The sequence below is a fragment of the Melanotaenia boesemani genome, chromosome 9, assembly GCF_017639745.1.
Source record: "Melanotaenia boesemani isolate fMelBoe1 chromosome 9, fMelBoe1.pri, whole genome shotgun sequence".
NCBI classification, from domain to species: domain Eukaryota; kingdom Metazoa; phylum Chordata; class Actinopteri; order Atheriniformes; family Melanotaeniidae; genus Melanotaenia; species Melanotaenia boesemani.
The window spans coordinates 7,723,792-7,742,172 of NC_055690.1; the positions used below are offsets into that span (position 1 = coordinate 7,723,792).

Consider the following 18,381-nt stretch of genomic DNA (forward strand, 5'->3'; position numbering starts at 1 on the left):
AAACACTAAATCTGTAAATTAAACTTTGTACAATCTGTGTTTACAATATAAAATCTGTTGGATTTCCCAATTCATAGTTTTTAGAGCTATTTAATGTAAATTCTTCCTTTCAATTAAATTATTGTCTATTTTCTGAGAGATGATGACATTAATGATCTGATATATAGAAGACCAAAAAAGCTGAAAACGAATATTCTTTAGTCATAAACTTCATGTAATATTAAATTTATGTAGTGTTAAATAGAGAGGAAAAAATATACCCTCTCTAATACCTTAACAATATCTGACAAGAATGATTAGTTTAGTATCATTAAAATCTTACAATCTGTGAATAATTATCCTCTGAGGATCGTGACTGACTGACCTAAGGAGTATAGAACTGAATAATCAGTGAAAGTGTCTGTGACTTTTCTTGGAAAAGTAAAATGCATCATTTTGGCTTGATCAGCTGGAGGTAGAATCACACCACACATACAAAAAGATGACAAGTTTTACAAAAAGAACCCCAAAAACATTTTAATATCTTAACTGTAGTTCCCATCGTCATCATTCAGAAATATTTCAGCAGTCAGAACAGCGTGGAGAGGGAGCCGAATGTTTTAAGAGTCCTTTGGCTGCAGCTCCCTTCACACACCGCTGTGACAGTCGACAATGTACGAGAAATGCTTACAGAAGTTTGTGTGCATGTGTGCTATAATGGCTTTCTGTGTAGTGTTTGTTGCTATGTGTGTGTATGTGTATTTGCATGTGTATAGGAAAGATCCTAAGGTATCGGACGCCTGCTGCTGCTGGCGTCTTAAGGAGGTCAGTGGTACAACAGGCAGACTGGAAGTCATTCATAATGTTTAGCTTCATGCTGAGGAAGAGCACTAACATTTCAACAAGCCTGTATGAAGCTGAATCTGCCTGAAGTGGCACACATAAATACAAAAATAGAATAGGAAAAAATGAACAGAAACAAGCTTTAAATAAGGAGTGTGTGGTTGCGTGTGTGTTTATCAGTCTGTGTGTGTAGAAAGATCAGTGTGCTGTTGCAAAATGTCTGCCAATAAGTCATCTGTCTCTCCAGTCCGATTGATCGCCTTCGTGTGGTTCAGCAGGTATGTTGGGAAGTGTGATTTAAAGCATGTGTCTCACCCACAGGACACAGTGGAGACGTTTGAAGAGGAGGAAGCACTTCTACTCTGAGAGAGGTATGGCTTAAACCTGTGGGTCCAGACTGAGATGTATGAAGGCAAAATGTTTGCATGTTGTGTGTATGTTAAGAGGTGGAACAGCTACATTGAGGTCAGTGTTTTTTTCAGTAGGGAATGTAAACTTTTGGAGCAATGTGTCTTTTTTTCTTTAAATAATGTACTGTAAGAGTCATTATATATACTCAGCCACACACACACACTCACAGGCATATATCCCAACGCACTCACATTCATTCAGTCATGTTCCCCCCACACACTCCCCAACTCCCTCAACAGCTAGTGCGCGTGTATGTCCAGTCCTTGGGCGAGGAGCGGCTCTGCAGGGTGTGCATGTGGAGGTGGGTGGAGCAGCATGGCGGCGTGAGGGTGTGGGCCAGGGTACGAGTGGAGGGACGGTCCTGGATGCGGAGGATAGCCTGGTTGGGACAGCAGAGCTCCAGGGTAGTCGCCCTGTAGAGACGACATTCCCTGGAGGCCTGATGGAAAGAAAAGTCGTTTTTAGAATTTGGCTCCATCGAAGAGAAGAATTTAAGAAGAAAGTAAATCTGTATGTTGCACAGTGTCTGTGTCAAATCTGGAAAACTGAAAGAATCTGTAATTTCACTTATCCTGCATCACTGAAATCAGACAGACAGATTTTCCTAAAACTCAAAAAACTATTTAAGGTTTCATTCACTATTTTTCTCAAACATTTTTGTCATCTTAGAAACTAAAATCTGCATTTTGTTCATGATGGGCAGCAGTTTTCAGAGTAGATATTCTATTTATTGTTTACTTTTTAACATACTGCAGGCATCCAACTTTATTTCCATTTCACTTAAACCCTTTCTCTACAATTCATCTTCTGTGTCGGCTTGTTGTAGTGATTAGAGCTGTCACATTTTTATCAAAAGAGAACAGTTACGTAATTCTATTTATCAATTTATACAGATTTGCCTCAATATTCAAGCTGTATTTAACATTTCAGATGTGTTGGGGACTTTGATTTAATATTTATTCACGAGACTGGTAAAAAATTTAAATGCATCAGAATACATAGTTTTACATATTATGAGACATTTGATAGTGCGAGATTTTTATCTCTTAGAAATTTATGTCTTTTGTTTACATAAGATTTTTCCTTTAAAGCTTCAGCCCCACATTTCACACCTCATTGTAATCTTTTATGTTAAAAAATGAGCAGAAACTACTTTTAAAATGTTGTTAAATATGTAAATAACTCGTCTTCGTGGTGTTTAATGAAAAGTTACATTAGCGTCTAAAAGCCATATCTTGTTTTTGATTTCATTATTTTTTATGTCTATGTTATTTTCCCTTTTGTATGTTCTCTCTTGCTCATCTGCAATATGTAACCCAAAGCCCTCTAACTCATCCTGGAGACCAAAAAATTCGAAAATGTATTATTAATTGCCCGGTTAGCAGCTGGACATGGCGGTTTCTACCAAACAGAATCTGTTTCCCCTAACACTAACTTTTTTCAGAGGCAGATAATTCCACAATTTAGGCTTTGATGTGTATTTCCAGCGGGGTTCTAATAAATTGAATTGATGCATTCAGGGTAAAACGCTTTAGGACTCATCTTTGTGTACTTTATGGCAAAAAGGAGCAAGATACACCAGGGCTGAGTCAACAGAGTTAAATCACTGGTCCTCCTCACAGGCTGCCCTACCTGCTGTTCGAAGTCCGAGGTGGGCCTGCCCGTCAAGACCGTAGCCCCCGAGAGCTGCTCCCTCTGGGCTGTAGGGACCACCCTGACCTGTAAAACCACACACACACACACACACATTCAGATACAGATTCACACTAATATACACACTGAGGGATTTCCTAACCAACTGACATAACACCAACCTGAGCGGTTTGACTGGTCGATCATCGGCTGAACTATTCTCCTCCTGGCATTGATGAACCTGGATGGGGTGCATGGAGGAGGGATGAGAGACATAAAGACAGCATGTGTTCAGAGAGAGAGAGAGAGAGGTGGGCAAGGCCGACCGTTAATGGAGAAAAAGGCCGAGCGGGAGACTATTAACCTTTTCCCTTTTACAACCACTTAACCCTTTCAGAGGGCAGAGTAAATCAACGTTAGGGCAGAGCAGATATTGATCGCCACTGTGATAATTGATTGATTTGCATTGATTGGGTCACTCTGTGTGTGTGTTCTGCTGCAGAGGCACAGATTTAAGAAAATATTTATATACTACCATATGAAATAACTAAATGCTTTGTCTAACATGTAACAAACAGAAAATTTATATTTATTCAAAGCAACATGTAAAATGCACTTCAATCTCTGTTTGTACATATGTGGCTGCAGTAAACAGGAACTTTAGGAGCAGTAAATAATCTGATTATTGAATATTGATTTGCAGTTTTGTTTTATGAGCATGGTGCAGCTGGATTTTGCTGTGCTGCAGCTTCAGACAAACTGCTTCGCAGGACATTTTCCTCTCCATCATAAGATACACTCCAGTGAATTAGATCATAATCCTCTCTGGAAGTCTTATAAAAGAACTACTTTTACCAATTAGCTCACTAAATATGCACAACATCCAAACACAAGTAGTGTCTGCACCAAACAAACACATGTAATATCTCACTGACACGTCTGCAGCCACGTTGTTCATTTGAAAGTTGATGCAATTTGAACAAGAGAGCTGAACTCATTACTGATAAACCACAAGTCAGGAATTAATGTATTGATTTTGGAGAGCACTGACCAGTTGTTGACCTGTAAGATGGTCAGCCCCGTATCCTGCGACAGCTGCTTCTTCTGCTCCTCTGATGGGTATGGATGCTGGAAACACACAGAGTCAGGTTAAAACAGTCACAGCCAGGAATTGGGGCGTGATGTTGAATGTTTACAGACTAACAGGAGAAATCTTCTTAAAAGAAAACGTGAAGCTCCATCTTTAACCCTCAATCAATGTGAATACAGATGACCCTCCGTCTGAGTACCCATCCTCATATACATTTGAAGCCTTGGCAACACCTCACTCCACCTCTCTGCTGCTCTTTCTCCTCACCTCCACACACACATTGTAATAATCGGAGTGAGGCAACATTTGACCTGCCTCATTTAGTAGCTAATTACTAATCTAACCACCTCACCAACAATTACACACTCCATTTCTATCACTTCCACAATGATCCAGCAGCGAGCATATTCACATAATCACTTAATCCTCCAATTTTTCATTTAATTTAATTGCCCTCCATCACACACTCACTTCCACTTTGTCTATTCTTGTCCATGACGGTTTCCCCACAATGAATCCTCTCTTGCTGTAGTCTAATTATTCTCTCACACAGGGCAACACCGCACACAAGCTGCCTTTGTTTGGTTACATGGCTGTGGTCCAAGTTACTGTCAAAATTCAATATTTTTAAGTGTACTGATTTATTTTGTTGTAGTAAAAACATGAAAGGGGAAGCTCACCGACAGGTGCTGAAAGAGCCATGCTCTCATGATGTTTGTGGCCACTTTGGGGAAGATGCCTCTCTTCTTGTTGTTCCTCCTGTCTCTGTCGCTGTCATCCTCTTCTCCTGTGCTGGGCGAGGCCACCCCTCCATCAAGACCATCACCTGCAGGAAGGCCATGGAGTCATGTTTAATTTTACATTAATATCCAGCTGGTGCAAGCTCAGATTGCTGGGATGTTCACAGCATTCACAGCTAGACTGTGCCACAGATATTTGAAAAGTAATCAATAGGGGACATTTACAGTGACTGAGAGCCTATAAGAGGTGAAATACTCAGTTTGTTTGGTGCAACATATGGAACAAAACCCTGAGATGTTTTGTTTAAATGTAATCATTTACATTTTTCTACTTTGATTTGTGCACCTGCTCAGCATGTCACCTTTCTGGGACATTTTATGGATAAAATAATAATTGTAAATCTTGAAAGAAGTGGAAGATCAAATGAATGTTCAATCCCTTAAAAAAGAAAAATAACTTCCAGTCCAGTGAACTGGATTAAATTCAAGTGTATCTAATTGGACTTCTACTGAACTTGTTTACATTAGCTTTAAATTGCCTTGAGATCGCTTGTGAAGTAATATTATATGGATAAATATAATCAAACTAAACTGAATTAAATCAAATTTAATTAAAAAGAACTGAATTAAGGCTCAGATGTTCAAATGGTGCCGTGCGGCTGAGCCCCTCTACAGGTTGCTATATCTTTGTGCAAGACTCTGAAACCACAGTTACTCCTGGCATCATCTTCTTGCAAATGTGTGTGTGTGTGTTAATGGGCAAATAAGAAACAAACTTCAAAGTGCTTTATAGAACCACAAAGGTTATAAGGGACTATTTAAGTGCAGCTGCTTCACAGGACTCACAGGCTGCATATGAATTGTATTTATCTTCTTGCATGTATCCTTATTGTGTAATACAAGCTTTTTTACACACACATTTCTAGCTTGAATGCATGTATGTGTGCATACCTGCATCACTGCAGTTGTCTACTGTGCTGTGTGAGGGCAGGCCACAGGTGCCCGGTGTTCCCAGAGGAGTAGTAGCACATTCATCTGGTTCTCGTAACCAGGATGCATTCTGCCAGGAAGAGTGAATGTAGCAGGTTGGAGGTAAGGTAGAGAATTCCCAGCAGAAAAAACAACAACCAATTATGAAATGTGATGGAGAATTTCCTGCTTGACATGTAGTCTCACCTGCTCTGACAAACTGGTACAGGATCCACTGAAGTCCTCCATGTCAGACTTAGAGCCTCCCTCCCGCTCATCCAGCACGAGGTCTGTGGGCATTTTACCCTTCAGGCAGGTGATGTAGCGATGGCAGAAATTATCACACAGGTCGTGCACCTTCGGGAACAAATTTATTCAGTTGGTAATCAATACCACAACAGCTCACATATAGTATAGTATAGTGGTGCTGTCACGAATAACTGCTTCAGTTTAATTTCATTTCACACTTTATAGAAAAAGTAAACAAGTTAATTACACGTCCAGTTAGATAGAGTCCAGTTTAATCCAATTTAATGCATAATCAACTAATTAAAATTCAATTGTTCAATTTCATTTGACAGTTTTGTGTGTTTGCATGACCAGTTATCTTCTTTTTTGTTTGTTTTACTTTAGACTATAATAGTGCAAACAATGTGTGGATAACATGCCAAATTTCCCTACAAAGACCAGAAAGAGTATCACATTGCATTGTGTCGGATCATATCATATCACATCATATCGTATCCTAAAGGAGAGATATATTCTTAAAGTAAGAATAACTTCCTTCTTTTCATAACCAGATAAACTTTCTTTCTCTCCCTAGATGCACAGGGTTGTTTGTTTTACAGTAACATTGCTGCTCAGTGTCAGACTTTCCCACAACAAAGATGCTCAAATACTAAACTTGGATATCACCAACCTTCTCTAACTCCAGCAAATGAAAGCGAAGAACCTGTATGGCCTGAATCATCTGTAAAGAGAAAGGCCAGTTATTCATTTTGTAGCCATTATCCCACAATACCGTAGTTGAAAAGAAAGTTTTATTTGTGGCATGATGATGGTTGGTGCATCATACCAAGTTGTCCAGCTCAGGATTGGAGGAAAATATGGGTTTCTCTGAGCGAATCTGCAACACAGTAACAACTACTTATAGACAACATCAGCTGAAGTCTGGTATCTAATAAGTTCTCATGGCTGTCACCCACCTGCTTTGCAAACGCAGCGATATCATCGTTGAAGGACTCTGAGGAGCAAACATCACTGTGATTGGTCATGCCGGGGAGGTGGGAGGTGGCTGAAAGGGAGGAGGAGTCTCGAGGGGAGCAGGTGGCCAGCTCGCACTTCTCAAACACTAAGGCCAGCAGTGGAAACAGTGGGTGACTGCCCACACACATGCACACGCACAGACACACATATACAGTTAACATACTATACATAAACACAGTAACAGTTGACATAGTGAACACATGATACATTTACAGAATGTGCTACAGAAAACTTTATGCCACAGTATTTATGAAACAGACAGCTGTAAACACTTCACATGGATTTTCATACTCAGCAGGCACAGTTATTATATGCTGCACGATAATCAGCTACAAGCACATGAGGTTTAAACTGATTGTTAACCAAAAACAGGCTACATAAATCATCATACCCATAAATCTGGTCTTTGTGGTGTTTGAGGGAGTCAGGGATGGTGGGTCCATACTGCGGGGGTGGAAGCCCCCTTACATTGTCCCCATACCCCCCCAGTGACATGCCCTCCGACCCTGAGTAGTGCACCAGCTCTTCATACTGAAACACAATTACATGGAGAGACAGAAAACATGAGACATGTTTAACATCTGCGGTTGTCTGACATCAAGTCTTACTGTGATTTTATTATGTGAGTGAGACATCAGTGGGCCTCAGCAACACGTCTTGCTGGACCAGCACACAATCAGCAGACCTGATGTCAGTTAATTTAGAATGGTATGTATGTGTCTGAACTGTTGCTGAGGTGTTGCCTTTTAATCAAAAATTACCAATTGTGACTGCAGTTTTATGCATTTTACCATTCAGTTATGTGTGCATCCTCTATGAAATTGGGGGAAGAAAAAGGTGATGAAATGCATAGATTTTTTTTCCATATTAGATACATACTTCTAGGAATTCAATCATGTGAAGGATTGTGAACCAAAATATTTGAAAAAAGCATATGCAGAAACACATTTTCAAGACAAATAATCTGTTTTTCTTGAAAGATTTTCAGTGTCTGCTGCTCAGAGAAGAGAGGAGAAAATGGGATCCTTAGGGGAAGACGACAAGTCTGTAACTGCTAATATTGTCTCCTCCCTCCTCAGCTCAAACTAGACAGGAGTCGTGCTGAGACCTCCCTCTGAAACCCGCTGCGACAGTCTCACAAGGACCCGCTCACACTTATACATGCTTACTGATTCAATGAATCAGACACACATATGGCAAGCTCACACAGTGACAAGACAAACATATTTACAGACAAACATACAGTAACTCTCAGATCATACATGTCTGACTATGTGTGTCTGTGTGTGTTATGGAGGTAATTGTTCCTGGCTGCAGCTTCTTCTTGGCAGCATTGTTCAGGGCAGAGGATCTGCTCCTGTTTCTCTTTCTGCTGGATTAAAGGGAGTCCAGTCACAGTCCTGCAGGGCCACAGACAGACAGCTCCTGCTAAGTGGCCTCACCCACACACCTTTCACTGCACTGTTATTTTAACCAAGCCATAAAAGTTATGATCTGTTCTGTCCATTTTTTTCTATGGAAACTGTTCTCTTGACAGGCTGCAGCAAGAGGGTTGGTGTGATTTACTACATAAGGTAAAACAGGGTGACTCCTTCACATTTGCTCTCAAAAGTGAAGGCATTAAAATTATTTGATTATATTTTAATTACTTCAGAAGTCCACATTTTAGAAAAAATTAAAAGTGTTATTTGGGGTTGTTTTTTTTATTCTATTTGTAGAGTGTAAAACTGTGTGACGGGAAACCAACGCTGAAGCCAAAAACCCTATTTTCCTCTGAGTCTCTCTTCAAGGATTCAGAAGCTAAATTCATTATTTACATATATACATACACTGGCCCAAAACCCCTCTCCAGAACCCCTGGAGGTCTCTGTACCTCACTTTGGGAACCACTGTCCTAAATGGATTATCAAATTGTTGCATTTCAGAGTCCCATATGGCCACCGGGATCACAGAAAGCACCTGCTCTGAGGCCCTGCCCCGGGACACCTTCTAGTTTTATGGAGGATGGCTATTAACACAATCACCGCTATCGGATTGCGCGTCTCTTTTTACGCACGGCCCCTATCCAGTTTCAATGCGTCAGGCGGATCAAAGCGCGCAAGTTTAGAAGACAAATTCCGCTGATTTTACCCTTTTCTAAAAAAGTCACGAAGCTGGCAAAGAGACTTCAGATTTCAAGACAGCAATTTCACTACGAGTTTGAACTGCGTTATTTTAACCGAGAAGTTATTTCGAGCTGGGCAGGTTTTTATCAGGCTGCTGGTGAAATGATGGCATGTGATGAGGTTGTCCTGCTCTGCTGGTTAGTGCTCAAGAAAGAGATCAAATTAAAAGATTTTTTCTGTTTCTGTTCTTTTAGTGAAAGTGCGGCTGAAATGATGAGATTACAGCCATGTTTCTAAAAAAGTTAAAATTTTGATGACGTGATGTATTTTTGCAGAATAATTGACAAAGAAAGTTTCTTCAAATTATTACATAGAAGTGTGTGTGTGTGTGTGGGGGGGGGGGGTTCAGGTTAATTTTATGCAACAAATAAATAAAAGAAGTAATAATCAAAAACTTTAATAATTTACCTGAAATGTCACATTCCATCTGCCTTTTTTAAACCAACAAAAGCAAAGCTTCTAAACAAATCATAACCAACATCTGCAGATTAAACGATTATATTTATATTTACAGAAATATTTAGGCATTTAATAAGTACTTTCTAACTTATTAAAGTTGATTAAAGTATAAAAACGTAAAGACCGCTCCAAGTGCAAACGAAACCTGACTTCCACACAAATGAACTTTATAGCAAATACTGAGTAGCCTATACGACGTAGCAATATTTGACAAGCCATTTAAATTTGTTTTACTTTTTTACACTAAAGAAAAGCTAACTTTTTGTGAATCGGTGTTACTGTACAAAATACTAGTCTATAACCCCGCGATCCCTGCGCTAACTACAAAATAACCCACTAAAACCTCAACATCCATCAGAATAGATCAATCTTTTTAGGTCATTGGATATTTTTATTTAGCCTCAATTAAATTTTAAGCGGTTGGTGGAAGTGATTTGGGGTATCTGCCTTGTTAAATCTTCTCTGTTCACCCAGCAGTGATTTTTTCTGTACACACTGTTCATCTCTAATTGCTCTGTTCTCGGGAAGAGGGTTCAGTCCGCCTGCTGCCCGTTAGCCCCTGCTTATTCCTCCTCCTCCACCACCACCAAGCCCGTGAATCACTGTAGCAAAAAAACTGACCTACTTATCGAGTTGAAGAGCTGCGTCTCCTCTGCTCTCCTCTGCCTCTTAATGACCAGCTTTCTAACCCTTAACTGCCAGACATCAGACAACTATAGAGCCTGTTATGTAGAGGAGAGGATGAGATCTTTAGATCCAAATCAACAGTTGCCACACTGTAAGTAAACCTCCACTGAAATGAATTTCACCTCAAGTTGTTGTTCATGGTATCATAACAGTATAATAATAAATTTAGATTATATGCATAATATTTCTAAAAACATTTCAAAGAATGAAAACAGTTTTTTCTTTTTGCTTATAAGTCCATATGCAGCCCACTTGGGCCTTGTGTGTTTGTGGCTGCTAACCCGGCTGTGCATGCAAACAAGATTCCCAACCATGTGCTCCTATTATCATGGTAATCATATTAGCGGTGATTAAAAAAAAAAAAAAAAAAAAAAAAAAAAATCTCCCGAGCCGGCTGTGGTAAATCACACTCATGAAAGAAATCAGCAGACCTACCCTTTTCTCCATGCGGCTCGACAGCCAGACCTACACCGGAGATGATGATGCGCTCCTTGGCTAGTCCAGCGAGCTTTGCTCCCCCCCTTCCTCTGGCTCTCGGCTCCTGGAAATCAGAGAGCATTTGTTGTTCGTGGGGATAAGTAATTAAGTTGTAAACATGATCAGCATCAAAACTAAAAAGCCCGTAAGGATTCAACATAAGCATTAAGTGGGCAGAGAACAGTGGAGACCTGCTCCTGCTGTGTGTTTACTCCGCGTCCATTGCGTTTTATATTACAACATGATGATGGGTCTGGAGGTTTTTATGGGCGCCTGATATCCTGAAAGCCTGTGCACCCTATAATGCTTTACAATACGCTGAGAGGCAATAAGCGCTTTAACTAATTCTTGCTGCCAATTAAATGCAATAGGTTGATGAGTAATAGCCTACAATGCTTCAGTAAATTGTGTGAGATGTCCCACCGAGACGTAAATATCCGCCGTATCCAGTCCTGTTTAGGCCGTGTCCGGTGTAGTCCACAGAGCGGGGTGAGAGGGAGCAGCGGCTTCCTGTAGCGCCTCGCCTCCGCCTGGTGCGCCTCTCGCTCCGGATCGCAGAGAATCGGGATGCTCGGTGCCGTGCGGACGACAGATAGCCTCACGAAGCGTGCCCCCCCTTTCCTTTTTGACTCTCTGCTCTCGCTGCGCAGCGTACGGCGACAGGCTGGAAAATGTCACGGCCCGGGATGAGCGATGGTGTTTTCAGTCAGGAGGAGAGGAGGAGGAGGAGGAGGAGAGGAGGAGGAGGAATTGTGACTCTGGTGGTGGCGGGTTGCGGGGAGGTTTCTGGGGGTCAAAACGCGACGGGATCTCTTGGCCCCCACCAACCCCTCCTTTTATCCATCCATACCTCCTCCTCTTCCTCCTTTACCCCTCCTCCTCCTCATCCTTATCTCACACACAAAACGCCACTAGATTGTTTTTTCTTCTTTTTTAATTTTAGCTCTCCTCCGAGCTCCACGCTGATTTCGTCCCTCATCCTTCCATCTTTCCCTCCCTGCAGCTCATCCTCCCTGCAGCTGCGCGATATTCATCTCTGGACAGAAGAATCGTAATAATTCACTCTCTCTGTGGAGCCCTTTCAACAGAATCTACGAAAATCTGGACACACAATTAAGTGAAGAAGATTCTTATTTCAACCCAGCAGACTCAACTCGGCAGTTTACAAAAACAAGAAAATAAACTTTCATTTTTAAGAAAGGCTTATTTCTAAATATTGACATTTTGAATAAACCTGGGATCCACAAACCTTCTAAAGAAGTGGATGAAACGTTTATTTACATGCAGGACAGGGCATGTCATTTTCAGGTAGATTTTATGGCTTATTGGGGTGAAATTAAAGAGGTTTAATTAAGTCTCTCCTCATTGTAGATCATAAATAAGTTTGAAGCGTGCTTGTTGACAAGGAATTCATTGACAGATAGCTTTTAAAGTGTTTTATTGTTTAAGTATGCATCTATTAAAGGTCAGGCGTTTGACATATATATCCCAAATGTCATCCTTTGTTGACCGACAAAAGAAAAAGAAACAAAAGTTACAGTGAGAAAGTTTAATTTTAACCAAAGAGATAAAAAAAAGAAAAGAAAAGGAAAAGGAAAGGAGAAACCTTTATCATGTTAGTGGGACAGTTAAACTCCCAGTCTTGTGTTGTAAATGGCACCTAAGTAACATAATAATTATCCAAAACGCTCTTCTTTCCCGGGTCCCGCTGTGAGGGGCCAACAGGCGGCTGCACTTCAATCAGCAGCGACTTGGCGGGGATCAGCGGGCCGGGGCAGGCGTCTCCGTGGGCTGCATGCTGTTTGACGGTGGGCCCGCCTGTGACTGGGCCCTGCACCGTTCTTGCAGCTAAAGGGGTCTTTTAACTCTGCTGGGTGCTGGTTTCCTACGGGGGTGATCAGAGGGCTCAACCCCCTCCTACACTGAGCCGTAATACAGCCGTGGAGCTGTGTCAATGGGCTGGAAAAGGCGATCCGAGGCTTGTTTTCTCTTCAACAGGTTGAATGAAAAGGATTAACATTGAAGTGTGCAGCATCTAAAGAATTCGTGTTTACATCTATTTAACTGTCTCTTCCCCCTGAAACATCCATACTGAGCCTACATTGCTGGCTTCTTCTGCAGATTTGATTGTTTTCAGTGAGATTAAATGAACCATAAATCTTTGCTTTGCAGCATTTATCTAACAGGCTGTTATATAAACATGTAGATTACACTCATTAACATAATAAATAATTGGAGGATCAGTCATTATTGTCACATCACTTAACACATGCACTTATACACAGTTTAATGCATCACATATTGATACAGTGAAAGCTGTAAGATGACACACATGATATAAGATACAAAGATTTTCTAAAATACATTCAATTGCAGAAAACAAAAAGTATTAATTTAAAGACCACATGAGATGGAAAGAGATATAAAACCCAGCATCTAAACTGTGTTATTGGTTTGATGTTTTTCTTGTTAATAACAATGACTTCAAACATTTCATGTTGTCATGTTCTATTATAATTTTTGGTTTTTGTATTATCAGCCTGATAATTCTGATAATGTTCTGTGTAAGAGCTGCTGCAAACGTGACATTAACAGATGCATGCTTGTTTGGGGGGATTTCTTGTAGTTTGATTGAATTCCTGCCATCTCTGAGTGGCACTGAATTTTTAATTTCTTGAAATAAAAATGTAAACAGACCAATCCTACATAATCAAAATTTTCCAATAAAATGAAGTTATTGAACTGCGGTAAACTAACCGTCTGCGTATATTAACAAAAAAAGAATTGCAATCAGAAATAAAGATATTTAAATGAGTTCCACTAACAAAATGAAATGGGAAAAAATCAACACTCAACTCTTAAATTTTCAGCTGTGTAATTCTTTAAAAAGTGTGACATCATCACCTTCTTTTTCACAGTGTTTGGTGATACAGCAATAACAACAAAAAGCTATGAGTATGAAGAGCTTGAAATCTTTGACTGTTGCATTCAAGAAATTTCCCAGTCATGAAAGTATGGAAACATTTCCAGGTAGTGGCATTAACAAGAAGCTCAGTGAGAAAATTGTGTAAAACTGGTCTTTATTCAGCACACAAGTCATCAAAAGAGTTCCAGACTGGTCTAGAGTAACCTGGAGTAGTGGTTTAACCCCTCACAAACAATACATGGACACAGACTGCCTTAAAAAAAACTTTTATTAAACCTTTGTTGGACACTGACTGACATACTTGTAACAGTTTAACCATAGAAGAGTGTTATTATATTGGAGGATGTTACAAGACTTTAAAACCTGTGTTGATGTGTAAAGGGCTAACATAAAAAACCTGACTGAATATGAAATAGCCCCAGTCTTACTTAAGTGAAGCACAGTGGAGGTTGTGTCATGCAGTAGATCTACTTTTTCTGCATTAGAGTAAAAATTAAAACAGAACTACAGGATTATGAAGTTAAAAGGTGTCAGGAAAAAAAATTCAAAAACACACAACAAACAGCACGAAATCATGTTTGAACAAGTAAAAAAAAAGCTGTTTTCAACTGGGCCATCATGACACCTGAGTAAAACCTGTTGAAGCCCTTCAGAAAGAAGTGAAATCTGCAGGGTGAAAGAGAATCCTGCAAACCTTGAAGCACTAGAACAAATAACAGCAGAAGATAGTCAGAAACCACCAGCAGGTGGGTGCAAGTAACTTTTAGATGGCTCGAAGAAATGTTTAGAGGCTACCAAATGGTAAATGCGGGTGTGGGGCTCATTTTGTGCGTATTTATTTATTATGAAGGTAGTTTTTAACTTTGTTGTTCAATAACAATAGTAATAGTCTTTTGTACAGCCTTTTGGTCCACTGGGGTTGTTTTAAAGTGCTTCATAACTAAAGTTGGATTGGATTGGATTGAGAAAACTTTGGAGGTCTTATTTGAAAATTAAAAACATGCTACCAAACTGGTTAATTTGTAGTTATTTTCTGAGTCTATCTTTGTTTTTTGTTCAGATTACATAAATAGACCAACTTTGCTATGTGGCTAATTGTCTTTGTCATAATCCTAAAAGCTATGCACAGTATTATGGGCACAATATCATTATCAGTACTGGTTATTGGCTAAACAAGCTGTAAAATATCACTATTTCCAAAAATCCAATGTTGTGCAACCCCACTAAAGGCATTTCACTGCACCTATCATTTAGATGAGAATATTAACTTTAAAGGTGAAAATATGAACGTTTTGACTGCTATTATTTCACACATTCAGCAAGTCATTGTTATCCAAAAAGGAAAGCTGTATTTATTCCAGATATAATTATATAACTTTAAATAATCTTTTAGGTTTATTTAATAGTTTTCTAGGATGTTTTTCTTTTGCATGAATGAAACTTTCTATTCAAATTATGAATATCAGTCAGGCAGGTTCACCATGCAGAGATTATTCTGCATATCAGGGCTGCTGTAGTTATTTGTCACTCCCTGTCAAGGCTCAAGCACTTGCTGCTCTGCCCCCACCAAAGCCTGGTGAGTGTGTGCTCATACCAACGTACAGTACATGTGTGTTCATGACAGTTGGCTAAGGAATGCATGCACTGTATGTGTGTGTGTGTGTGTGCTTGTCCACTTCTGTTGGTTCTGCTGAGGGGTCAGTGTCACAGTGCTCCTCTTCTAAGTTTGGCCTCACTGCAGGCGATGCCCAAGGCTAAAAACCAGGACACAACAGGCAGAGCAGTGCATGTGAGAGTGGGTGTGTGAGTACATGTGAGAATGCAAGAGTGTTTTTATATTTTTGTTGTTGATAAATCAATTGGGTGTAATAATTTAAAGTCTTGTTTTTGTTCCTTTTTTTCAGAAGACTCATGTCCTCTGTAATTTATTGTTGCTACAAACATGACCAGCTGTTGGGATCTCCAAATGTCAAACCATTTTCTACAGGGTGAAAAACATCCCGAAACTGCCTCCCTCGGTTTAAGCGTCTTGCTACCAATGTCTAGTTTTACGAAATTTCATGGGGCCACCCCGCCTTGTTGACTTCACTGACTCCACCATTAAGAAAATATGGCTGCCGTGACCTCTGGCAACGACACACAACCACCAAAAACATCAGAGAACTTTGGATCTACACCACCAGGGAAGGAAAGCGAGTAGGGGTAAAGGTGGGGGCAGCTGAAGGGGGTGCAGAGTGCATTTTTATGAGTCTGCGCCTCTCTTGTTTCTGTGTTGTCTGGCTGCATAGGCATAAATTTTCTCCCTCCCTCCTTCATTCCCTCCATCTTTGTTGTTTTCTTCTGGCACTCACCAGAAAAATCCACCCTTATCGACCTGGCCTTGCAGCCTGTTTGCAAACTTTCTCCCCAGATTCTTTCACTCCACCCACCCAGATCATTCATCTAATGTTGCTGTTTCTACCTGTAAAGTCAAAGCACGTGCTCATCTTTCCTCCTTTCTCTTCTTCTGCCTTTGCCCTCTCCTTCTTTTGTTTACTATTTTATTTTTCTTCTCCTCCATTCCTCCGCTCCTCCTCTTTGCTTCCCCCCCCCTCTTATAGATGGAGATTAACTGGGGAGTGCAGCACCATCCGTCCTCGTGACTGTTTGTTGTTAAGGAGATGGATGGAGGCTCCCTCTGCCAGCCCCACGCAGCCGCAATTACACCAGCCGCCATGATGGATGGAAGGGAGGGAAAGGGGGGGGGAGAGGGAGATACGGAGAGGGGCATCTATCACGTCCCTTAATCTACCTGTCACTGCACAGGCCTGGAAGGGGGAGGGAGGGCTGAGGGGAAGAGGAGAGTTGGCTTTGGTTTGACTTCTGGCCAAACGGTTTCTTTCTCTCTTTCTTCCTTTTTTCATTTTACATCAAACTTGTTTCTTTGCTTTTCTACAGAATTAAGCCGCAAGGGCTAAACTTATTAAATGTTTTGAGCTGCTCAATTGATTTCCCAGAACAGATTGGATTTTGTTGAATGAACTATGGTTGTGTGTATTTAAAGTGTGTGTGTGTGTATGCCTGGTAGGTATCAACAGGTAAGAAAATGTTAACTTTTGCCCACTTGAAGAAACGGATGCTTTGATGATTACAAGTGTTTTGTCTAAACCCCATTACAGAAACGCACAGTATAACTCCCCTGATAAACATTTAGAAATGTGACCAATACATACACTCCCATATCAGGTTTATAATCTCATCTTCATTCATTGCCTCTCCATTTAACCCACACACCCTCACCTTAGCTCATCAACATACCTGTTGAAGGTACCAAAGCTGAGACGTATTCTTAGATAAATCTGCATACACCCCCTGCCGAGCCTTATTATTTACAACTCTACATGTTTTAAATGTTATGAAAAGTAATCTGAGGTCTACCCCTAACCCCCCCTCCCACTCCCCCTCCTCCCTTTCCATCCACATCTTCCTCCTCCACCCTCCTCATCTGTCCAGAGGAGTGAGAGATGGGATGGTGGGATTAATACTCTTCCGCCCAAGCCAACCCTGGGAATGATAGATGGACAGATGCAGGAAGGGAGCAGAGGAGGAGAGACAGATTAAAGGAGAGAAGTCTGAAGGTTCATAAATTCAAAAAGGAGAAGATGGGAGGTATAGAGGGGGGCGCGCCGCATCACACTCTAATAAGATCTGCAAGAAATCTATGATGAGAAAGACGGAGGTGCAGTGAAGAGGAGGGAGAGCGATGGGAGTGGTGTAATAGCATTAGATATAATCTAATCATGGCAATAAGATGTGAATGGATGAGTGTGAGCATGGTGATTATGCAGAAGAGCGATGGCAGCGTGTTGATGAAGCTCTAAAGGTGTGAGGACAGGCCTCGTTATTGGACATCAGATCAGGAGTGTTGCAGTTCTCTCTGAGGAGCTTTCTGCTGCAGAGGCACCATAAAAACACTGTTTATTTGACTTTTTGTCAGATTTTGTCACTTTAATTGTCCCCATAGAAAAACAATGGCATCACAGTGGGCACTGCGTGGCTGCCTCTGGTTGATATAAATGGAAAACAGGAAGAAAATGTTTTGATCGTCTCTGTCATGAAACCTGCAAGCTCCACTGTCTGCATGTGTGTAGAGGCCACAACCACGTTAAGAATCAACTATATGTGCATTAAGTGCTGTTGTGCAGCCGTGACCTGACTTGGATCAGATAGTGCTCCTTCACCTCCCTCCTCTTCTTCACGACCCCATCACCACCCCACCCTCTCCCCAACCTTCCCTTGATGAACCAGGCCACATTTTTCATGGCCTAGCTGTCGGAGGGCCGTGATTGGTTGGCTCAGCAGACAGATAGCCGATAGGCTCTGATTAATAGTTGAGGCCCAAGAACTTCCTCATTGATCAACAAGACAGGCTGCAGAAGGAGGAGGAGGAGAGAAGCAGCAAAGAGAGAAAAAGCATGCCCTGTCGCTCTGCAAGTGCTAGCTGATAATCCAGATAGTGGCTCTTAGAGCTTGTGGAAGTGTGTGTGTCTATTTGTGGGTGTGTGCTTGTTTACAAGAAGACAAAAGTTGTTTGAAGCAGGATGAAGAGGGAGGATCGCAGTGAAAAAGTGCTTCAGGTTGCACCTTCTCTCCACCTGTCCCATCTTTCTGAGGTGTGATAGCATCTGTTAGTTTCCCATGAATAAGAAAGCAAACACACGTAGGCCATTTGTGTGTGTTGACAGAACTGTAACATCC

At 41.0% G+C, this 18,381-nt stretch overlaps 1 protein-coding gene across 3 annotated transcripts; it reads right to left on the reverse strand.

Moving 5' to 3' along the window:
• Positions 1-489: 489 nt before the first annotated feature.
• On the reverse strand, positions 490-11,542 carry meis3 (myeloid ecotropic viral integration site 3). 3 transcript variants are annotated; one of them, XM_041993789.1, is made up of 13 exons: positions 11,142-11,542; positions 10,677-10,782; positions 7,322-7,461; positions 6,870-7,044; positions 6,740-6,790; positions 6,584-6,634; positions 5,872-6,021; positions 5,647-5,755; positions 4,636-4,781; positions 3,917-3,993; positions 3,048-3,106; positions 2,866-2,952; positions 490-1,672 (listed from the first exon to the last, which is right to left on the reverse strand). In XM_041993789.1, exons 2-13 carry the CDS (start codon positions 10,686-10,688, stop codon positions 1,473-1,475), a joined length of 1,257 nt encoding a protein of 418 aa, XP_041849723.1. In that variant the 5' UTR covers positions 10,689-10,782; positions 11,142-11,542; the 3' UTR covers positions 490-1,472. The 3 variants fall into 3 exon arrangements, with proteins under 3 accessions (XP_041849723.1, XP_041849724.1, XP_041849725.1); XM_041993790.1 differs by lacking the exons at positions 10,677-10,782; positions 11,142-11,542 and adding an exon at positions 10,180-10,298; XM_041993791.1 differs by lacking the exons at positions 10,677-10,782; positions 11,142-11,542 and having other exon boundaries at positions 6,870-7,015; positions 7,322-7,454.
• Positions 11,543-18,381: the final 6,839 nt, after the last annotated feature.

What these genes read in the sequence shown, in the direction of transcription:
- meis3 (XM_041993789.1), bottom strand. An exon ending in TCGCTGCGTTTGCAAAGCAG is followed by an intron (nt 6,791 to 6,869) that starts GTGGGTGACAGC and finishes ACTGTGTTGCAG; the next exon opens with ATTCGCTCAGAGAAACCCAT. An exon ending in CGACCAGTCAAACCGCTCAG is followed by an intron (nt 2,953 to 3,047) that starts GTTGGTGTTATG and finishes GTGGTTTTACAG; the next exon opens with GTCAGGGTGGTCCCTACAGC.